Genomic DNA, 21378 nt, shown 5'->3' with positions numbered 1-21378 from the left:
CTATCTATTCTATCCCCATCCACCCATCTATCTATCCCCATCCACCCCCTCTATCTATTCTATCCCCATGCACCCCATCTATCTATCTGTTCTATCTCCATGCACCCCATCTATGTATCTGTTCTATCCCCATCCATATATCTATTCTATCCCCATCGACCCATCTATCCCCATCCACCCCATCTATTCTATCCCCATCCACCTCCTCTATCTATTCTACCCCCATCCACCCCATCCATCTATCTATTCTATCTCCATCCATCCCATCTATCTATCTAACCCCATCCACCCCCTCTATCTATTCTATCCCCATCCACCCCATCCATCTATCTATTCTATCCCCATCCACCCCATCTATCTATCTATCCCCATCCACCCCATCTATTCTATCTCCATCCACCCCCTCTATCTATTCATCTATCCCCATCCACCCCATCTATCTATCTATCCCTATCCACCCCTTCTATCTATCTATCTATCCCCATCCACCCAATCTATCTATCCCCATCCACCTATCTATCTATCCCCATCCAACCCATCCATCTATCTATCTATCCCTATCCACCCCCTCTATCTATCTATCTATCTATCTATCTATCCCCATCCACCCCCTCTATCTATCTATCTATCTATCTATCTATCCCCATCCACCCCCTCTAATCTATCTATCCCCATACACCCCATCTAATCTATCTATCCCCATGCATCGCATCCATCTATCTATCTATCACCATCCACCCCATCCATCTATCTATCTATCTATCCCCATCCACCCCATCTATCTATTTAAGCCTGATCTACACTATGATTTTAGGTCAAATTTAGCAGTGTTTCCTCAATTTAAGCCTGGACCCGTCCACCAGACGAAGCCCTTTTTTTCAACTTAAAGGACTCTTTAAATCAATTTCTTTACTTCACCTCCGATGCAGAGATTAGCACTGTAATCGGCCTTGCCAGGTCAAATTTGGGGTAGTGTGGACACAATTTGATGGTATTGGCCTCTGGGCGCTATCCCAGAGTGCTCCATTGATTCCGCTCTGGACAGTGCTCTCAACTCAGATGCACTGGCCAAGTAGACAGGAAAAGACACACAAACTTTTGAATCTCATTTCCTGTTTTGCCAGAGTGGCAAGGTGCAGGTGAGTGCAGATCTCATCAGCAGAGGTGACCATGATGGAGTCCCAGGATCGCAAAAGAGCTCCAGCATGGGCCGAATGGGAGGTACAGGATCTGCTCGCTGTATGGGGAGACTAATCCATGCTAGCTGAACTCCGTTCCAGTAAAGGAAATGCCAAAACATTAGAAAAAGTCTCAATGGTCATGAAGGACAGAGGCCATAACAGGGACTCAAAGCAGTGAGCATGAAAATTAAGGAGCTAAGGCAAGCCTACCAAAAAACAGAGAGGTAAATGGCCACTCTGGATCAGAACCTCGAACATGCTGCTTCTATGATGAGCTGCATGCCATGCTAGAGGGTGCAGCCACCACTACCCCAACCCTGTGCTTTGACTCCATCAATGGAGAATCACACAACATGGAAACAGGTTTTGGGGATGAGGAAGATGATGATGAAGAGATTGAAGATAGCTCACAGCAAGGAAGCAGAGAAATCAGTTTCCCCAACAGCCAAGATATGTTTCTCACCCTGGACCTGGAGCCAGTAACCCCCAAACCCACCCAAGGCATGCTTCTGGACCCTGAAGGTGGAGAAGGGACCTCTGGTGAGTGTACCTTTGTAAATATTACACATGGTTTAAAAGCAAGCATGTTTAATGATTAATTTGCCCTGGCATTCACGGCCAGGACAGCTACTGGAAAAGTCTGTTAACGTGTCTGGTGATGGAGCGGAAATCCTCCAGGAACATCTCCATAAAGCTCTCCTGGATGTACTCCCAAAGCCTTTGCAAAAGGTTTCTGGGGAAGGCGGCCTTATTCCGTCCGCCATGGTAGGACACTTCCACGCCAGGCCAGTAGCATGTAGTCAGGAATCATTGCATAACAAAGCATGTCAGTGTATGGTCCAGGTGTTTGCTGACATTCAGACAAGATCCATTCCTTATCTCTCGCTGTGTTTTCCTCAGGAGAGTGATATCATTCATGGTCACCTGGTTGAAATAGGGTGTTTTATTAAAGGGACATTCAGAGGTGCCCATTCCTGCTTGCTGTTTGGCTGTGGCTGAACAGAAATGTTCCCCACTGTTAATCAAGTGGTCGGGGGGAGGGGTGAAGTGTGAGTGATCTCTCACACCAAACTAGCAGGCCCTCAATACAAGAGGCAAAATGTGACCTTGTAATGAAAGCACATGTGCTGTGTAATATGAACAGCAAAGTTTAAAGTGAAAGAATGTACCCATTGTTCTCTAAAATGTGTGTTTTTAACTACCACTCTCCCTTTTCCTCCACCAACTGCAAATGTTTCTCCTTCACAGAGGCTAGCGAAGATTAGAAGGTGAAAAAAACACACTTGGGATGAGATGTTCTCTGAGCTCCTGCTGTCCTCCCCCACTGACAGAGCACAGCAGAATACGTGGAGGAAGACAATGTCAGAGTGCAGGAAAGCACAATATGAACACGAGGCGAGGTGGCAGGCTGAAGAAAGTAAGTGGTGGGCTGATGAGAGTAAATGGCAGGCTGAAGATGATAGGTGGCGTCAGCTTCCTGACAGAAGGCAAGAGTTGATGTTCAGGCTGCTGGAAGATCAAACTCATATGCTCCAGCGTATGGTTGAGCTGCAGGAAAGGCATCAGGAGCACAGAATGCCGCTACAGCCCGTGTAACCAACAGCCCTCCTCCCCAAGTTCCATAGCCTCCTCACCCAGACACCCAAGAACGTGGGGGGACCCTCTGGCCACCCAGCCACTCCACCCCAGAGGACTGCCCAAGCAACAAAAGGCTGGCCTTCAATAAGTTTTAAAGTTTTAAAGTTTTAAAGTGTAGTGTGACCTTGTCCTTCCCTCCTCCCCCACCCCACCCGGTGCTTCCCTCCTCCCCCACCCCTCCCGGGCTACCTTGGCAGTTATCCCCCGATATGTGTGATGAAATAATAAAGAATGCAGGAATGTGAAACAACAATGACTTTATTGTCTCTGCAAGCGGTGATCGAAGGGGGGAAGGGAGAGTAGCTAGCTTACAGGGAAGTAGAGTAAATCGAAGAGGAGAGGACGTTCATCGAGGAGAAACAAACAGAACTTTCACACTGTAGTCTGACCAATCATGAAACTGGTTTTCAAAGCTTCTCTGATGCGCACCACGCCCTCCTGTACTCTTCTAACCGCCCTGGTGTCTGGCTGCATGTAATCAGCTGCCAGGCGATTTGCCTCAACCTCCCACCACACCATAAATGTCCCCCCTTTACTCTCACAGATATTGTGGAGCACCCAGCAAGCACTAATAACAATGGGAATATTGGTTTCACTGAGGTCTATCCGAGCCAGTAAACTGCACCAGCGCGCTTTTAAATCTCCAAATGCACATTCTACCACCATTCTGCACTTGCTCAGCCTATAGTTGAACAGCTCCTGACTACTGTCCAGGCTGCCTGTGTATGGCTTCATGAACCATGGCATTAAGGGGTTGGCTGGGTCCTCAAGGATGACTGTAGGCATTTCAACATCCTCAATGGTTATTTTCTGGTCTGGGAAGAAAGTCCCTTCCTGCAGCTTTTGAAACAGACCAGAGTTCCTGAAGACGTGAGCATCATGTACCTTTCCCGGACATCCCACATTGATGCTGGTGAAACGTCCCTTGTGATCCACCAGTGCTGGCAGCACCATTGAAAAGTACCTCTTTTGGTTTACGTACTAGCTGGCTTGGTGCTCGGGTGTCAAGATAGGGATATGGGTTCCATCTATCAGCCCACCACAGTTAGGGAATCGCATTTCAGCAAAGCCATCCACTATGACCTGCACATTTCCCAGCGTCACTACCCTTGATATTAGCAGCTCTTTCATTGTCTTGGCTACTTGGATCACAGAAGCCCCCACTGTAGATTTGCCCACTCTAAATTGATACCCAGCTGACCAGTAGCTGTCTGACGTTGCAAGCTTCCACTCGCTTCTCAACTGTGAGGGCTGCTCTCCTCTTGGCATTCTAGTACTTCAGGGCAGGGAAAAGCAAGTCACAAAGCTCCATGAAAGAGCCCTTATGCATGTAAAAGTTTCGCACCCACTGGGAATCGTCCCAGACCTGCAACACTATGTGGTTCCACCAGTCTGTGCTTGTTTCCCGGGCCCAGAATTGTCATCCCACAGCATGAACCTGCCCCATTAACACCATGATGTGCACATTGCCAGGGCCTGTACTTTGTGAGAAGTCTGTGTCCATGTCTATGACCTCATCAGTCTCGTCACCACACTGCCATCGCCTCCTCACCTGGTTTTGCTTTGGCAGGTTCTGGTTCTGCATATACTCCAGAATAAAGCGTGTGGTGTTTACAGTGCTCATAACTGCCGCAGTGATCTGAGCAGATTCCATGATCCCAGTGCTATGGCATCTGGACTGAAAAAAGGAGCGAAACGATTGTCTGCTCTGACGGAGGGAGGGGCAACTGATGACATGGCTTACAGGGAATTAAAATCAAGGAAGGGGATGGCTTTGCATCATGGAGAAACACAAATAACTGTCACAGGGAATCGCCCCCTCAAGGATTGAACTCAAAACCCTGGGTTTAGCAGGCCATTGATTTTATGGAGGGAGGGAGGTGGGGGAGCAAATGAATACAAAACAAATCGGGTCTATTTCTTATTTTGATCTATTCCATCTATCTTTTACATCTTTAGGCTGGCAGCAGACAGTGCAGTTCGACTGCTAGCCATTGTTATCTCCTAGGTGCTCGGCAGAAGACGGTGCATTAGGACTGCTAGCCATCGTCATCTCCTGGGTGCTCGGCAGAAGACGGTGCATTAGGACTGCTAGCCATCGTCATCTCCTGGGTGCTCGGCAGAAGATGGTGCACTAGGACTGCTAGCCATTGTCATCTCCTGGGTGCTCAGCAGGAGATGGGAATGACCTGGCTGAGTCACTCCCATGTCTGCCCAGGCGCCCCTGACTGACCTCACCAAGGTCAGCTAAAAGAGCACCCAGGAATATGACGATGATGGCTACCAATCGTAACGCACCATCTGCTGCCAAAAGGCAAGGAGTTGCTGCTGTGTAGCAATGCAGTCCCATGTCTGCCAGCACCCAGGAGACGTACGGTGACGGTGAGCTGAGTGGGCTCCATGCTTGCCATGATATGGCGTCTGCACAGGTAACCCAGGAAAAAAGGCACGAAACGATTGTCTGCCGTTGCTTTCACGGGCGGGGGGGAGCTGATAACATGTACCCAGAGCCACCCACAACACTGTTTTTGCCCCATCAGGCATTGGTAGCTTAACCCAGAATCCCAATGGGCAGCGGAGACTGCAGGAACTGTGGGATGGCTACTCACAGCTACCCACAGTGCAACGCTCCAGAAGTCAACGCTAACCTCGGTACTGTGGACAGTCCGCCGACTTAATGCACTTAGAGCATTGTGTGTGGGGACACACACAATCGACTGTATAAGAACTATTTCTGAAAAAACAACTTCTATAAATTTGATCAATTTCATAGTGTAGACATACCCCTAGACAGAGGGGGCTACTAGGATGATCCAACGAATGGAAAACCTGTCTTATGAAAGGACACTCAAAGAGCTTGGCTTGTTTAGCCTAATCAAAAGAAGGTTGAGGGGAGATATGATTGCTCTCTATAAATATATCAGAGGAATAAATACAGGGAGGGAGAGGAATTATTTAAGCTCAGTACTAACGTGGACACAAGAACAAATGGGTATAAACAGGCCATCAGGAAGTTTCGACTTGAAATTAGACGAAAGTTTGTAACCATCAGAGGAGTGAAGTTCTGGAACAGCCTTCCAAGGGGAGTAGTGGGGGCAAGAGACATATCTGACTTCAAGACTAAGCTTGATAAGTTTATGGAGGGGATGGTATGATGGGATAGCCTAATTTTGGCAATTAATTGATCTTTGATTATTAGCGGGTAAATATGCCCAGTGGTCTGTGATGGGATGTTAGATGGGGTGGGATTTGAGTTACTACAGAGAATTCTTTCCTGGGTGTCTGGCTGGTGAGTCTTGCCCACATGCTCAGGGTTTAGCTGATCACCATATTTGGAGTCAGGAAGGAATTTTCCCCCAGGGAAGATTGGCAGAGGCCCTGGGGGTTTTTCACCTTCCTCTGCAGTGTGGGGCATGGGTCACTTGCTGGAGGATTCTCTGCACCTTGAAGTCTTTAAACCACGATTTGAAGATTTCAGTAGCTCAGACATAGGTTAGGGGTTTGTTACAGGAGTGGGTTGGTGAGTTTCTGTGGTCTGCATTGTGCACGGGGTCAGAATAGATGATCATAATGGTCCCTTCTGACCCTGGAGTCTATGAGTCTTTCTACCTATCCATACCTACCTATCCCCAGACACCCCCTCTATCTATCTACCTATCTGCTGAGCTGTTTGCAGTCTTGTTGTAGCCGAGCTAGTCCCTGTAAGCCTGCAGACTCATCCCTGTGGTGCCTCCTGCTGGTCTCTCAGGCAATTAGCTCGATTTCCAGCCCAGAGCGCACTCTGCAGGCCGGTGATCCACCACAACTGGCCCCCGTGTCCCTTCCGGACCCCGCTTCCCGTTCTCTCTGAGGTGCTGCCCCCCGACAATACCTCAACAATCTCTGTGGGTCTCTCTTCCCCAGGGAGTCCCCACCCACTACCCCACCTCGCCTCCATCTGGGCTACTGCCTGTCCTCACCCAGCCCACTCACTGGGACAGACTGCAGTATGAAAGCCACTCATCACAGGCAAGGGGGTTTGACCTGCTGCCTTCTTCTACCACCTAGTACCTCAACGGGCCTGGGACCAGGCCCTGCAGCCTGGGGAGTCACCACGCTGGAGCTCCCCTGCTCCTCTGGCTCTTCCCCAGCCCTGCTTCACTCCCAGGTACCCTCGTATTCCCCTGCAGCCAGGCCAGTCTCCCTCCACAGCTAGAGGAAAGACTCTGCTCTGCTTCTGGCTGCCCTGGCCTTCTTATAAGCAGCGGCAGCTCCAGGCACCAGCTCTCCAAGCGCGTGCCTGGGGAGGCAAGCCATGGGGAGGGAGTGCCTTGCCAGTCCCTGGGAGGGGAGCAGTCAGGCAGCCTTCGGCGGCTTGCCTGCAGGAGGTCCGCCAGTCCCAGGGATTTGGCCGCTATTCGGCGGCAGATACGCCAAAGCTGCAGAACCAGTGGACCTCCTGCAGGCATGTCGCCGAATCCGTGGGACCGGGGACCTCCCGCAGGCCGCCAAAGGCAGCCTGCCTGCCATGCTTGCGGTGGCAAAAACGCTAGAGCCGCCCCTGCTTATAAGGCCCAGCTGCCCTGATTGGAGTGTGGCCCAGGTGTAGCACCTTCCCCAATCAGCTTGGGCTTTTTCTCCTAACCCTGAGCCCTCTCCCAGGGCTGGCTTCTACCCTGTCAGGGCTGGAGCGGGTAACCACCCCACTACAGTCCCACAACACTAGAGACACAAGGTGGGTGAGGTGATATCTTTTATTGGACCAATCCCTGTTGGTGAAAAAGACAAACTTTTGAACTACACAGAGCTCTTCTTCAGGTCTGGGAAAGGCGCTCTCTCTCTCTCTCTCCCCCCCCATCGCTCCTCCTAGCCTTCCATTCACAGCATGCGTCTGTCTGTCTGCCTGTCTAATCCATTTCTCTCCCCAGAGGGGAAGTCTATCAGAACTCTGAGATGGGATATTATGGAACACAAAAGAGACACCCAAACTCTGCAGAGTGGCAGAACTTTCCTCTGGCTTTGGAAAGCAACAGTCCTGAGTCCCCGTTTCCCTCCCCAATAAGCCACGAGGGTGCAGAAGAGACTGACACACTGTGATTTTGGATGAGTGTTTCGAAAAACTTAAACATCTTAATGATGCCATCTGTGCTTCAGTTGCACAACTGCAGATCCCCACAGCTCCCAGTCCAGGGTGAGCTGATGTCACTGCAGGTTGTGCTGATACTGACTGAAGAGGTTAAATATTTGGAGAAGAAGAACAGAGCTCAGAAGCTGTGGCAGGGCTGGACCAGGCAAGGCATTTATCTGGAGTTCCTCACGTTGCTGTCTCCCTGTAAGTCATTCTTTATTACTTGGCAGGGAGAGCATCACGGTGCATTCACTACCAAGTTACTCCTGTTTCACACCATATTAGATTTACACCAGCTGAGGAGCTGGCCTGATATCTTTGTTCAATTAACCTCAATACCTGATTGACAGCTGCATTACTCCAGTTTTACACCAGTGTAATTGCACTGAAATCATTTCTCATCTGCACAGAGGACTCTTTGCAGGGCTCCAACAGGCTAAATGGGTTTAAGTATAATTTACAATTTATTTAAGGTCACTTAGGACACCAGATGTGTCTAAAGGGGCTCAGATGTAAATGAGAATTAGGCCCATTGATTGAAGTAGAATTACACCTGCATAAAAACTGGAGTAATGTACCTGTGACTCAAACTATCTATTTCTGAGATTATCAGGACAAAGAGCTTGGGAAAGAAACTGAGTTGAATTTGCCACCACAGAGCAGTGGCCTGTTTCCACCAGTTGTGGGGCTGGCTGCGTTGACTCCAATGGTGCTCTGGCCGATTTACACCAGCTGGGAATTTGCCCATTGACTCCACTGGAACTATGGACAATTGACACCAGTGGGGGCTCTTTCCTTTTAAAATTAGCGATTGATTAGATGAAAAAGAACTGTTGTCCTGAGATTCATGTTTTTCTTTTTTGGAATTAGTGAACATATTGGGCCAGATTCGCAGCTGGTACAACTCAGGACTGCCCCTGTACTCTAAAGGAACAACACTGATTTACACCAGCTGGCCCAAAGACTTTGAATGCAAGAACATTCTTCCAAAAATGAGATGAAGTGGGTAGATTTAATTCCCAGCTGACATCTTTTACTGTGAATTGGCTTGGCACAATTTGATTTTTATTTTATTTTTAATTTTGATCATCAATATTGATACTGATTTTTCAATTTTTATCAATTTAAATTTTCACAGTTGCACAAAATTATGGGTTTAAGCTTTTTTTTTTTCAATTTTTACCAATTTAAATGTCCCCGTTACAGGAAATTATGGAGGGCTCAGACAATCGGGGGGGAGGGGGGAGGGTCAGACAACAATTATTTAATGACAGGAGACATTTAGATTCAAAAAGTTAAAACTTTATAACTGTTAAAATGCTTTGTCAACATCACATGTCAAAATATACAAAGGAAATATCCTTAATGAAACTCAAAGGAGTTCTCAAGCATCATTTTTCTTACTTTGTCTAGCTGTAAATTTCAATTATTATCCATGGAAATATTTGTCATTGGTTTGTGTGTGTATGGTGAAATAGACATTTACCAACACTTACTGATAAAAATCCAATCCTTCCACACCTAGCCATAAGGCAAGATTTATTTAGTGCTGGGTGAAGAGTAGATTTTTTGATTGAGTGTAAATTTCACAAAGTAAAAAAAATTATGCAAAACAAATTTTTCAGTGAATCCAAAAGTGAAAAGAAATTCATTTTGGGCCAAACAAAATGTTTTGTTTTGACAAAACTGAAACATTGCATTTCCATTTCAATCATTTTACATATTTTTTTAAAAAAATTAAATAGAAGGACATTTTGAAACAAGAAATCATTTTGATTTTTTCAGAACTTTTTAATGAAAAATTTGGCAAAATCAGCACAAATTCACAGTGTTTTTGTGTCATCAAATCTGCATTTTTCACCAATAGCAATTCAGCCAACAAATTCACCCAGCTGCAGTTTGATTAGCCTGCAGTGTGTTGGGAAGATCAGCCTATTCAGTTAGTATTTTACATTTTCATATAGATATGGGGATGGGGGAGAATCCTCGCATTTTAATTTAATTTAATTTAAATTTTAAAACTTCATGAAAAAAATATTTTTATACAGCCTGTGGAACTCACCACCAGAATAAGGCTCTGAGGCTAAGGACAGGTTTCTTAATAAGATTGTACATTTATAGGTTTAATGAGACCATCAAGCGTTGCATTTGCAATGACTGTTTTAAGAAATTAATTGTAAGGAATCTAAGCTTCCTGATTCAGAGCATGAGCCAGACTCTAACTAATGGAGGTTAAAAAGAATATACCCTCTGAGCAAGGTATCCCATCAGTGTCTAGTTGGGAGAGAGAGCTGCATGGAGCTTGGACTGATGAATGCCTTGTGTATGACAAAGGTAAATATCTTTCCTTCACATCTAACACTCTAACAGTCCCTCATATCAGGCAGCTTCCATGTTGAATAAAGAATCAGGCTGTTTAACTGCAGTTTAGTCCCTACCACTAAGAACCATGTTTCATGATAATATTGCTCTTAAGAATCTTGGGCCAGATTTTTAAAGGTATTTAAGTGTCTAAAGAAGTAAATAGCCACTTAGGTGTTTTCACTAAGTGCCTAACTCCCATTTAAACCAATAGGCATTAGACATCTATCTGCTGAGTGAGGTGCCTAAATACCTTTGATATTCTGGTCCATATAGATGCAAATAGCCCTTTCCCAATTCAGCATCATGAACAGAACCCGTCATTGCTTCACATTCCTATAGCTTCTACTAACATATCTACATACAGCATGCGGGAGTCAGGCTATTCTATAAAGGGGGGTCTTTCGAAAGCAGAGGACATGGGACCAGGTTTACAAAGATATTCAGGCCCCTAAAGCTGCTGATAGGCACCTACTGGGATTCAAACACATACCTAAGTGAGTTAGGTGCCTGACTCCCATTGAATTTCAACAGGATTTGTGTGCCCCTTTGTGCCTTTGAAAATCTCCCCCAAAGTGATCAGATATAGTGGGGACAGGCCCCAACACCAGAACTAGATAGAGAGATAGATACTGTGGAGAGAAGAAGTAGCAGGCAGCAGGCAGATAGACAGGTCTAGAATAAGAGCAACACTTGTTTACAGCATTTGAGGATTTGGGCCTTTGTGGTTGAAGTGGTGGAGCAGGAGAAACTAGCCCAGGGCAGTTAGGAGGAGAAGTGATATGGGGAAGCAACATGGTTCTATTGGCTGCAACTCAGAAACCTGGTTCTGTTCCTGATTCTGCCATTGATCTTGGGCAAGTCACTTCTCTTCTCTGTGCCTCAGTTTCCCACCACCTTTTGCTTATTTAGACTGTGAGCTCTTCAGAAAAAGGACTACCCATGACTGTAGGTCTGTGCAGTGCCCAGCACCAGGGGGCCTCCAGAGGCAACTGCTGCCTTAACAGCCGCGAAGGCCTGGCAAGACAACTCTTGCATCTTTGCTCTCTATTAGTGAAGAGTGAATAACTGATCTGTCAGTTTGGTGGCCAAATGGAAAAATCCAAAATACTTTCATTTTGGGTTGATCTAAAATGGATTTTTTCCAGTTTTTCCTACAGAAACAAAAACCTGAAAAATTTCATTTCAGGATGAACGAAATATTTTGTTCAACCCATCATGAATTATTTGTTTTGTTTCATTTGGGGGTGTTTTTGCCTTTTTTCTTTGATTATTGCTTTAAATAAATTTAGCTAAATTTCTTAATGAAACTTCATTTTGAAACATAAAACTTTTGCTTCAAAAATGTCAAAATCAAACATTTAGATTTTACTAATTTTTGGCCTTTTTTATTGGACACGATTCACTGAATTTGACCCTAATTCTGGAATAGCTTCTGTCTGCCTTAACTGCATTTTTCAGAGAATAAGCTATTCCTCCAAAAGTTGTCATTCAGCTGTACATTATGGGTATGAAGAAACCACATGGACATCACTGGGTATCAAAAAACCATGTGTATTAACTATACACAAACCTACAAGGTCTAGCTACCTATAGATACTGCTACTCTATATGGGTGGATTTTTCAATAGAAGACAGGCAGGGCAGGGTTCACTGGAGGGCTCTGAAACTACTTAAAGGGGATCCTACTCAATTCCTATAACAATTTCCTCTCCTTTCTAGGAACAAACATGGCAGAGGCAGTGACCCCGAATCAGACCATGGTGACTGAGTTCATCCTGCTGGGACTCTCCTCCAACCCAGAGATGCAGCTGATCCTCTTCATGGTCTTCCTACCTATCTACCTGCTAACCTTGGCTGGGAACATCCTTATTATGGTCACCATTATTCATGACCGGCACCTCCACACACCCATGTATTTCTTCCTCACCAACCTTTCCTTCATCGACGTCTGCCACACCTCAGTCACTGTGCCCAAGATGCTGTCTGACTTCCTCTCAGCGGAGAAGACCATCTCCTTTGGGGGTTGCGTGGCGCAGATGTTCTTCCTCCACCTTTTCACCTGCACAGAGATCTTCCTCCTCACTGTCATGGCCTATGACCGTTACGTGGCCATCTGCAACCCCATGCACTACCTCACCGTCATGAACCACAAGGTATGTTTGCTGCTGACTGCTGCTGTGTGGCTGGGCGGGACCGTGCACTCCATAGCTCTGACCAGCATGACCATCAAGCTGCCGTACTGCGGGCCCCGGGAGATAGACAACTTCTTCTGTGACGTGCCACCGGTCATCAGGCTGGCCTGCACCAATACCTACATCATTGAGGTGCTCATCATCTCCAACTCGGGGCTCATCTCCGTGGTCTGCTTCATGGTGCTGGTGGGCTCCTACGGCGTCATTCTGGTCTCCCTGAGGAACCGCTTCTCCGAGGGGCGGCGCAAGGCGCTCTCCACCTGTGCCGCCCACCTGACAGTGGTGACGCTCTTCCTGGGCCACTGCATCTTCATCTACTCCCGCCCTTCCACCAGCTTCTCTGAGGACAAGGTGGTGTCGGTGTTCTTCACAGCCATCACCCCCTTGCTGAACCCCATCATCTACACCCTGAGGAATGAGGACATGAAGCGGGCGCTCAACAAGCTAATGGGGAGAAAGGTGGAGGCAGAGGAGAAATAGAGCTTGGACCTCAGGAGGGGATGTGTAGGAGAAAGGTCCTAGAGTTCCACCACCAACCCCAATAGGGCTAATTTATCATGGCAGTGACTATACTGCTACTAGTCTTCCTGTGTTGGTAGTGACAATGTTGTTGCCTTGGTCCTTGGCTCACATCCCTCCGCAGGGCTCATCGGCTGGGCTTTGAACCCACTAAGCTGGGACTAATTGAGATTTTATCCAGCCAAAAAATTATCCTGTCAAAAAATGGGATTTTGTCCAAAAAAAGGGAAAATATCAGTTTTTCCAAACTTATTTATTGATGGGAAATTTCAAGTGAAATGAAAGTTTCCATTTTATTTCCAATTTCAATAGCTAATTTTTTTGTCAGTCTTTAGATTGGGGGTGGGCGGGTTCCTCTTCTTTTCTATTTCTATGTTCTCTTTTTTTGTTCCCCCATCCAAGGGGGAAGTAGAAAAGAAGGGGAAAGAAGAGAGACCCCAAATTGTCATTTTTCCCTATTGCTTAGTGGGAAATTTCTAAGTGAAATGAAAGTTGTCTTCGTTTTGCTTTTTGCAATTTTTAAAAAGTATTTAGGTGCCTAGTGGGATTTTCCAAAGCACATGTGCACCTTTTTCCCATTCATTTTAAGGCACCTAGGTACCTATCTAGATCTTTAGGCACCTTTACAAATATGGTGCTCAGTGCCTAACACCTACAGCTAGGCAAAACTTTTTCAATGACTTTGTCAAAAAAACTTTGTATTTACCAAAAATGTTCATGTTTCTAAACAACATCAAACAAAAATAATTAAAATAGTCACATTTTCATGTTGAAACTACTGTAAAATTCTCACCTTCTATCAATTTTTCTGTCCTTTGACAAAGTGGGGGAAGAAAAAAAACAGAGAGTAAATAATTAAGATAAATGTTTCTCCAATTTCAACCAGAGGCACTGTTGCCTAGTGGATAGTGCAATGAACTGGGACTTAGGAGATTTGGGTTTTAGTCCTGGCTCAGCCTCTGCCACTGGCCTGCTGGGTGACCTTGGGCAATTCACTTCACCACCCCTTGCCTCAGTTTCCCCATCTATAAAATGAACACAGATTGCTCTGTAACAGCGAGGTGTTATTAATATTAATATAAAGAAGTTTTCTGTAGCTGCAGAAAAAGTTTTTAACACCACAGCACAGATTCACCCCCCATTCCAGTTTGACACTGCTACTGAAATCAATGGGTTCCTCCAGTGCGCTAGACTCAGGCCCAATGAGGCTCAAAGGGACAAAGGCTCCTCTCTGCTACACTAGTGTAAATCTGGAGTAACTCATTGACTCATAGGGACCATCATGATCATATAGTCTGACCTCCTGCACAGTACACGCCCACCCACTGTTGTAATAGACCCCTAACCCCTGGCCGAGTTACTGACATCCTCAAATTGTGATTTAAAGACTTCAAGTTACAGAGAATCCACCACTGACACTAGTTTAAACCTGCAAGTGACCCGTGCCCCATGCTGCAGAGGAAGGCAAAACCCCCCAGAGTCTCAGCCAATCTGACTTAGGGAGAAAATTCCTTCCCTACTCCAAATAGGGCGATCGGTTAGACCCTGAGCATGTGGGCCAGACCCGCAGCCAGACACCAGGGAAAGAATTCTCTGTAGTAACTCAGAGCCCTTCCCATCTAGCGTCCCATCACCAGCCATTGGAGATATTTGCTGCTAGCAGTTGCAGAGCAGCTACATGCTGTTGTAGGTAGTCCCATCACACTATCCGCTCCATGAACTTATCGAGCTCAGGCTTGAAGCCACTTGGGTTTTCTTGCACCCATTGATCCCCTTGGGAGGCTGTTCCAGAACTTCACTCCTCTGATGGTTAGAAACCTTCACCTAATTTCAAGGTTAAACATGTTGATGGCCAATTTATATCCATTTCTTCTCGTGTCCACATTGGCACTTCACTTAAATAACTCCTCTCCCTGCCTGGTATTTATCCCTCTGATGTATTTAGAGAGAGCAATCAGATCTCCCCTCAGTCTTCAATTGGTTATGCTAAACAAGCCAAACTCTTGGGAAATAAAATGGCAAATGAAATTTAATGTGGATAAATGGAAATGGAAATAACCCCAACTATACATACAATACGATGGGAGCTAATTTAGCGACAAGGAATCAGGAAAAAGATCTTGGAGTCATCATGGATAGTTCTCTGAAGACGTCCACACAGTGTGCAGCAGTAGTCAAAAAAGCAAACAGGATGTTAGGAATCATTAAAAAGGGGATAGAGAATAAGATGGAGAATACATTATTGCCCTTATATGAATCGATGGTACACCCACATCTTGAATACTGCGTACAGATGTGGTCTCCTCATCTCAAAAAAGATATATTGGCATTAAAAATGGTTCAGAGAAGGGCAACTAAAATGATTAGGAGTTTGGAATGGGTCTCATATGAGGAGAGATTAAAGAGGCTAGGACTTTTCAGCCTGGAAAAGCAGAGACTAAGGGGGGATATGATAGAGGTCTATAAAATCATGAGTGATGCGGAGAAAGTGGATAAGGAAAAGTTATTTACTTATTCCCATAATACAAGAACTAGGGGTCACCAAATGAAATTAATGGGCAGCAGGTTTAAAACAAATAAAAGGAAGTTCTTCTTCACACAGCACATAGTCAACTTGTGGAACTCCTTACCTGAGGAGGTTGTGAAGGGTAGGACTATAACAGCATTTAAAAGAGGATACATTCATGGAGGTTAAGTCCATTAATGGCTATTAGCCAGGATGGGTAAGGAATGGTGTCCCTAGCCTCTGTTTGTCAGAGGGTGGAGATGGATGGCAGGAGAGGGATCACTTGATCATTACCTGTTAGGTTCACTCCCTCTGGGGCACCTGGCATTGGCCACGGTTGGTAGATAGGATACTGGTCTAGATGGACCTTTGGTCTGACCCAGTACGGACATTCTTATGGTCTTATGTTCTCTTTGGAGCCCCTTTCATAAGGTAGGTTCTCCATTCCTCTTATCTTCCTAGTAGCCCTTCTCTGCACCTGTTGCAGTCTGAATTCGTCTTTCTTAAACAGGGGAGACCAGAATTGCACACAGATGAGGTCTCACAGTGCCTTGTACAATGGTACTAACAATTCCCTGTCTCTACAGGAAATACCTCACCTGAATCATCCTGGGACTGTACTATCCTTTTTCAGGCTACGTCATATTGACAGCTCATAGTCATCCTGTGATCAACCAAAACACACAGGTTTTTCTCCTCCTCTGTCACTTCCAACTAATAAGTCACCAGCTTATAGCAAAAATTCTTGTTATTTGTCCCTAAACTTATGACCTTACACTTTGCACTATTAAAGTTCAACCCTTTTGTATAACTCCAGTTTACAAGGTCATCCAGATTGATTTGTAGGATATTCCGGTCCTCCTCCATGTTGGCAATACCCCCCAACTTTGTGTCATCTGCAAATTTTATTAGTATATTCCCACTTTTTGTGTTAATGTCAGTAATAAAAATGTTAAATAAGATTGGTCTCAAGACCAATCCCATAGGAACTCTGTTATTAACCTCCCTCCAGCCTGACAGGTCACCCTTCAGTATGACCCATTGTTAAGGCTGCAAGTCTATCATGGAAGCCACAGAAATCATGGTTTCTATGACTTTCCGTGACCTCGTGACTTCTGCAACGGTGGGTACAGCTGGCCTGGGGACCACCTGAGCAGCTCGGGCAGCCCCTGGACCAGCCACACCAACTTCTGCTGGGGAAAACTTGGGCCACCACTCCACCCCCACCCCCAGCGGCAGCAGGAGTTTGGGTGTGGGAGGGGATTCAGGGCTGAGGCAGGGGGTTGGGGTGCGGGAGTGGATGAGGGCTCCAGCTGGGGGTGAAAGATCTGGGGTGGGGCTGGGGATGAGGGGTTTGGGGTGTAGGAGGAGGCTCCAGGCTGAGGCAGGGGATTGGGGTGAGGGAGCAGGTGAGGGCTCTGGGTGGCACTTATCTCGGAGGGCTCCCCAGACCGGCGACGTGTCTCTTCCTCAGCTCCTAGGTGGAGGTGCAGCCAGGCAGCTCCGTGTGCTGCCTCCACCCACAGGCACTGCCCTCACAGCTCCCATTGGCCATGGTTCCTGGCCAATGGGAGCTGTGGAGCCGGCACTCAGGGCAAGGGTAATGCGCAGAGCCTCCCTGGCTGTCCCTCTGCACAGGAGTCAAGGGACATGTCGCCACTTCCAGAGCACTGCACAGAGCTGGGTAGGGAGTCTGCCAGCCCAGACAACACTCTCTTCAGCAGCAGCAGGGGTCCTGGGCCACACCCCACCATCCAGCCTTCCCCCCCCTTAGCACCAGTGGGGGTCCTGGGCCACTCCCCAGATTACCCAAGTTTTAATCAGGGGTATATAGTACAAGTCATGGACAGGTCATGGGCCATGAATTTTTGTTTATGGTCCGTGACCTGTCCATGACTTTTCCTAAAAATACCTATGACTAAAATGTAGCCTCAACTATTGTAGTCTATCTTTTAATCAGTTCCTTACCCGCCCCCTCTTTCAATTCTCATATTAATCCCCATCTTCTCCAATTTAACTCATAATTTCCCATGTGGAACTGTGTCATATGCCTTACTGAAATCCTGGTAGATTAGATCTACTGCATTTCCTTTGTCTAAAAAAATCAGTTATCTTCTCAAAGGAAGAGATCAGGTTGGTCCAGCAGGATCTACATTTGTAAAATCATGTTATATTTTATCCAGATTATTGTTCACCTCTATGTTTTTACCTACTTTCTCTTTCAAAATTTGTTCCAAGGCCTTGCATACAATTGAGATCAAACTAACAGGCCTGTAGTTTCCTGCATCACTTTTCCCCTCCTTTCTTAAAAATAGGAACTATATTAGCAATTTTCCAGTCATAGGGTATGGCCCCTGAGTTTATGGATTCATTAAAGATCCTTGCTATTGGCCTTGCAATTTCATGTGCCAGTTCCCTTAAAATTCTTGGATGGAGATGATCTGGACCCCCTAAGTTAGTCCCATTAAGCTGTTTGAGCTTGATTTCCACCTCGGATGTGGTAATTTCTACCTCCATATCCTTGTTGCCATTAATCTATGGAGATATACCTATCTCATAAAGCTGGAAGGGACCCTGAAAGGTCAGTGAGTCAAGCCCCCTGCCTTCTCTAGCAGGGCCAAGTATTGGTTTTACCCCAAATGGGCCCCTCAAGGATTGAGTTCATAACCCTAGATTTAGGAGGCTAATGCTCAAACTGCTAAGCTATCCCGCCCCATTAGCTACCCTGCCACTATCTCTAAACTTTTCATTCACCTTATTAAAAACTCAGGCAAAGTATTTGTTTAGGTGTTTGGCCTTGCCTAGATTACCTGTACTCTCCACCCCATTCTCAATGTTAATGCTCCACCTCCATTGCCTTCTGGCAATGTTCTGGTGATGTATGCTAAAGTAACTATGTTACGGGCCAAATTCTGCTCTCTCTTACACTGGTGTATATTCCGCCACACAGTTAACTTGCAACACAATTAAAAAGGCAGAACTGGGCATGAGAAATTAGTTAAACAGATGCTCTCCATCCTAAAGGCCATTTCACAGACACATTTCCAGTGTCCAGATCCTCAGCTGCCCCGTAAATCAGTGCCGCTTTATCGACCCCATTGGAGCAATGGCCAATTTACATCAGCTGGGGATCTGGCTCATTGACTCCAATAGAGTTCTGCTGATTAACACCTGCTGTGGATCTAACTTTAGGACTCCAATCCCAGTGGCAGCTGTTAAACTCTCGCAAAGCTTGTACCTTCAAAAACTTGGGACATTTTAACAACTCCCCTTGCAACTCAGCTGCAAGTCAGACAACATCAAGTCCCTGGAGTACAAAACTTTTCTTAGGGACCAGCACAAATTGATGTCACATTGCAATGAATTTACAGCAGTGCAAAACGTTATATAGTTGGGGTTGAGAACACAGCCCTGCAGCAGCTCTGGATCTCTGGGGCTAGATGTTATGGGGATCTCCTGCAGGGAGAATTCACCTGGAAATCCTTCTTTGTTATAAGATGATTGAGCATTAATGACTAGGAAGAGCAACACAGAATTAGCCCAGGAGTCACTGCATTCTGAGGAAGTAGACCGAAAAATTGTACCACTAGGTTCCTATTTGCACGACAAAGATTGTTGAAAAATTAGTCAAGAGAGCTTCCCCTGGTAAATCACCAGCTGTCTGTCAGAGAACCCTAAAAGCAGTAACAAAGAGTTAACCTACTCACCAATGATTTTGATATTATTGGCAGCAAAACAGAAACTGCCTGTTAAATACAAACTATCATTGATTTCTCTGATAAATTAAAATAATCAGAGACAGGCACAAAGGGCAATTCTGCTACTTCTGCTTTAGACAGAGAAGTCCCATATTTTACTTCTTAGTTCATAGAAGCGAAGTATCAGGAGTTAGCCCAGACGCAATGATTGTCCAGGGAGCCCTAAGCATTGGGAACTACAACAACAGTAAGTTTTTTTTCCTCTCAATTTGGATTTTTTTTAAATATTTCTGCTTCTATGTAGGTTTGATTGGTTGGAGGGGGTAGTTTTGTTTGTTTTTTGTTGCTTTACTATTTCTGTCATAACTTCAGAAAACCTTCGCTACTTTGGGATTTCACATTTTTTGACTGCTTGTTTCACCTTTATTAGAGATGTATGCACAGAAGATTGCTATGATCTTATTAAATGTACCAATCTGGGGACCATGAGAGATGATCTAGTCCATTCCCCCCCCCCCCAACTGAGATAGAACCAAGCAAAACCCTCCCTGCCAGGTGTTTGTCCAACCTGTTCCTAAAAAAACTCAAAAGATGGGGATTAACATAAAAATGGGCCTACTGGGTCGGATCAGTGGTCTGTCTAGCCCAGTATCCTGTCTTCCAAGAATGGCCAATGCCAGAGGTGTAAGAGGGAGTAAACGGAGCAGGGCAATTACCCAGTGATCTCTGTCCCCTGTTGTCCAATCCCATCTTCCAGCAGTCAGAAGTTTAGGGACACCCTGAGCATGGGGTTGAATCCTTTACTGTCTTGGCTAATAGCAGTTCATGGACCTAACCTCCATGAACATAGCTAATCCTTTTTTGAACACAGTTATAATTTTGGCCTTCACAACATCCCCTGGCAATGAGTTCCACAAGCTGATTTCCACAGGTTGTGTGCCTATTAATTTCTTTGAGTGATCCCTGGTTAATGTGTTATACAAAGGAGTAAAAAACACTTTCTTATTCACTTTCACCGCACCATTTATGATTTTATAGACTTCTATCATATCCCCCTTTAGTCATTTCCTTTCCAAGCTGAAAAGTCCCAGTCTTATTTATCTCTCCTCATATGGAAGCTGTTCCGTACCCCTCCTCATTTTTGTTTTCATAGATTCATAGATTCTAGGACTGGAAGGGACCTCTAGAGGAAATATTACACACATTACCTCAATTACCTCATGGCAGGACCAAATACTGTCTAGACCATCCCTGATAGACATTTAACTAACCTACTCTCAAATATCTCCAGAGATGGAGATTCCACAACCTCCCTAGGCAATTTATTCCAATGTTTAACCACCTTGACAGTTAGGAACTTTTTCCTAATGTCCAACCGAAACCTCCCTTGCTGCAGTTTAAGCCCATTGCTTCTTGTTCTATCACTGGAGGCTAAGGTGAACAAGTTTTCTCCCACCTCCTTATGACACCCTTTTAGATACCTGAAAACTGCTATCATGTCCCCTCTTAGTCTTCTCTTTTGAGGCTTAACCAGCGCAGAGTAGAGTGGAAGAATGACTTCTTGTGTCTTGCTCACAACACACCTATTAATGCATCCCAGAATCACGTTTGCTTTTTTTGCAACAGCATCACACTGTTGACTCATATTTAGCTTGTGGTCCACTATAACCCCTAGATCCCTTTCTGCCATACTCTTTCCTAGACAGTTTCTTCTCATTCTGTATGTGTGAAACTGATTGTTCCTTCCAAAGTGGAGCACTTTGCATTTGTCTTTGTTAAACTTCATCCTGTTTACCTCAGACCATTTCTCCAGTTTGTCCAGAAGATTTTGAATTATGACCCTATCTTCCAAAGCAGTTGCTATCCCTCCCAGTTTGATATCATTTGCAAACTTAATAAGCATACTTTCTATGCCAATATCTAAGTCCTTGATTAAGATAGTGAACAGAGCCGGTCCCAAAACAGACACCTGAGGAACCCCACTTGTTATACGTTTCCAGAAGGATTGGGAACAATTAATAACTACTGTCTGAGTACAGTTATCCAGCCAGTTATGCACCCACCTTATAGTAGCTCCATCTAAGTTGTATTTGCCTGGTTTATCGATAAGAAGATCATGTGAGACTGTATCAAATGCCTTACTAAAGTCTAGGTATACCACCGCTTCTCACTT

The 21378-nt window shown here is 45.5% G+C and overlaps 1 protein-coding gene across 2 annotated transcripts; it reads left to right on the top strand.

Moving 5' to 3' along the window:
* Positions 1 to 5496: 5496 nt before the first annotated feature.
* On the top strand, positions 5497 to 12962 carry LOC127031395 (olfactory receptor 4E1-like). Of its 2 annotated transcripts, XM_050918166.1 has the most exons (2): positions 5497 to 5514; positions 12045 to 12962. In XM_050918166.1, exons 1-2 carry the CDS (start codon positions 5497 to 5499, stop codon positions 12960 to 12962), a joined length of 936 nt encoding a protein of 311 aa, XP_050774123.1. The 2 variants fall into 2 exon arrangements, with proteins under 2 accessions (XP_050774123.1, XP_050774122.1); XM_050918165.1 differs by lacking the exon at positions 5497 to 5514 and having other exon boundaries at positions 12018 to 12962.
* Positions 12963 to 21378: the final 8416 nt, after the last annotated feature.

This window comes from Gopherus flavomarginatus, chromosome 11, assembly GCF_025201925.1.
Source record: "Gopherus flavomarginatus isolate rGopFla2 chromosome 11, rGopFla2.mat.asm, whole genome shotgun sequence".
Lineage (NCBI taxonomy): Eukaryota > Metazoa > Chordata > Testudines > Testudinidae > Gopherus > Gopherus flavomarginatus.
This window is presented reverse-complemented; position numbering and strand designations above follow the sequence as displayed.

Excerpts from the sequence above, each read along its gene's own strand:
- LOC127031395 (XM_050918165.1), top strand. The coding sequence starts at position 12,018 with ATGGCAGAGGCAGTGACCCCGAATCAGACCATGGTGACTGAGTTCATC.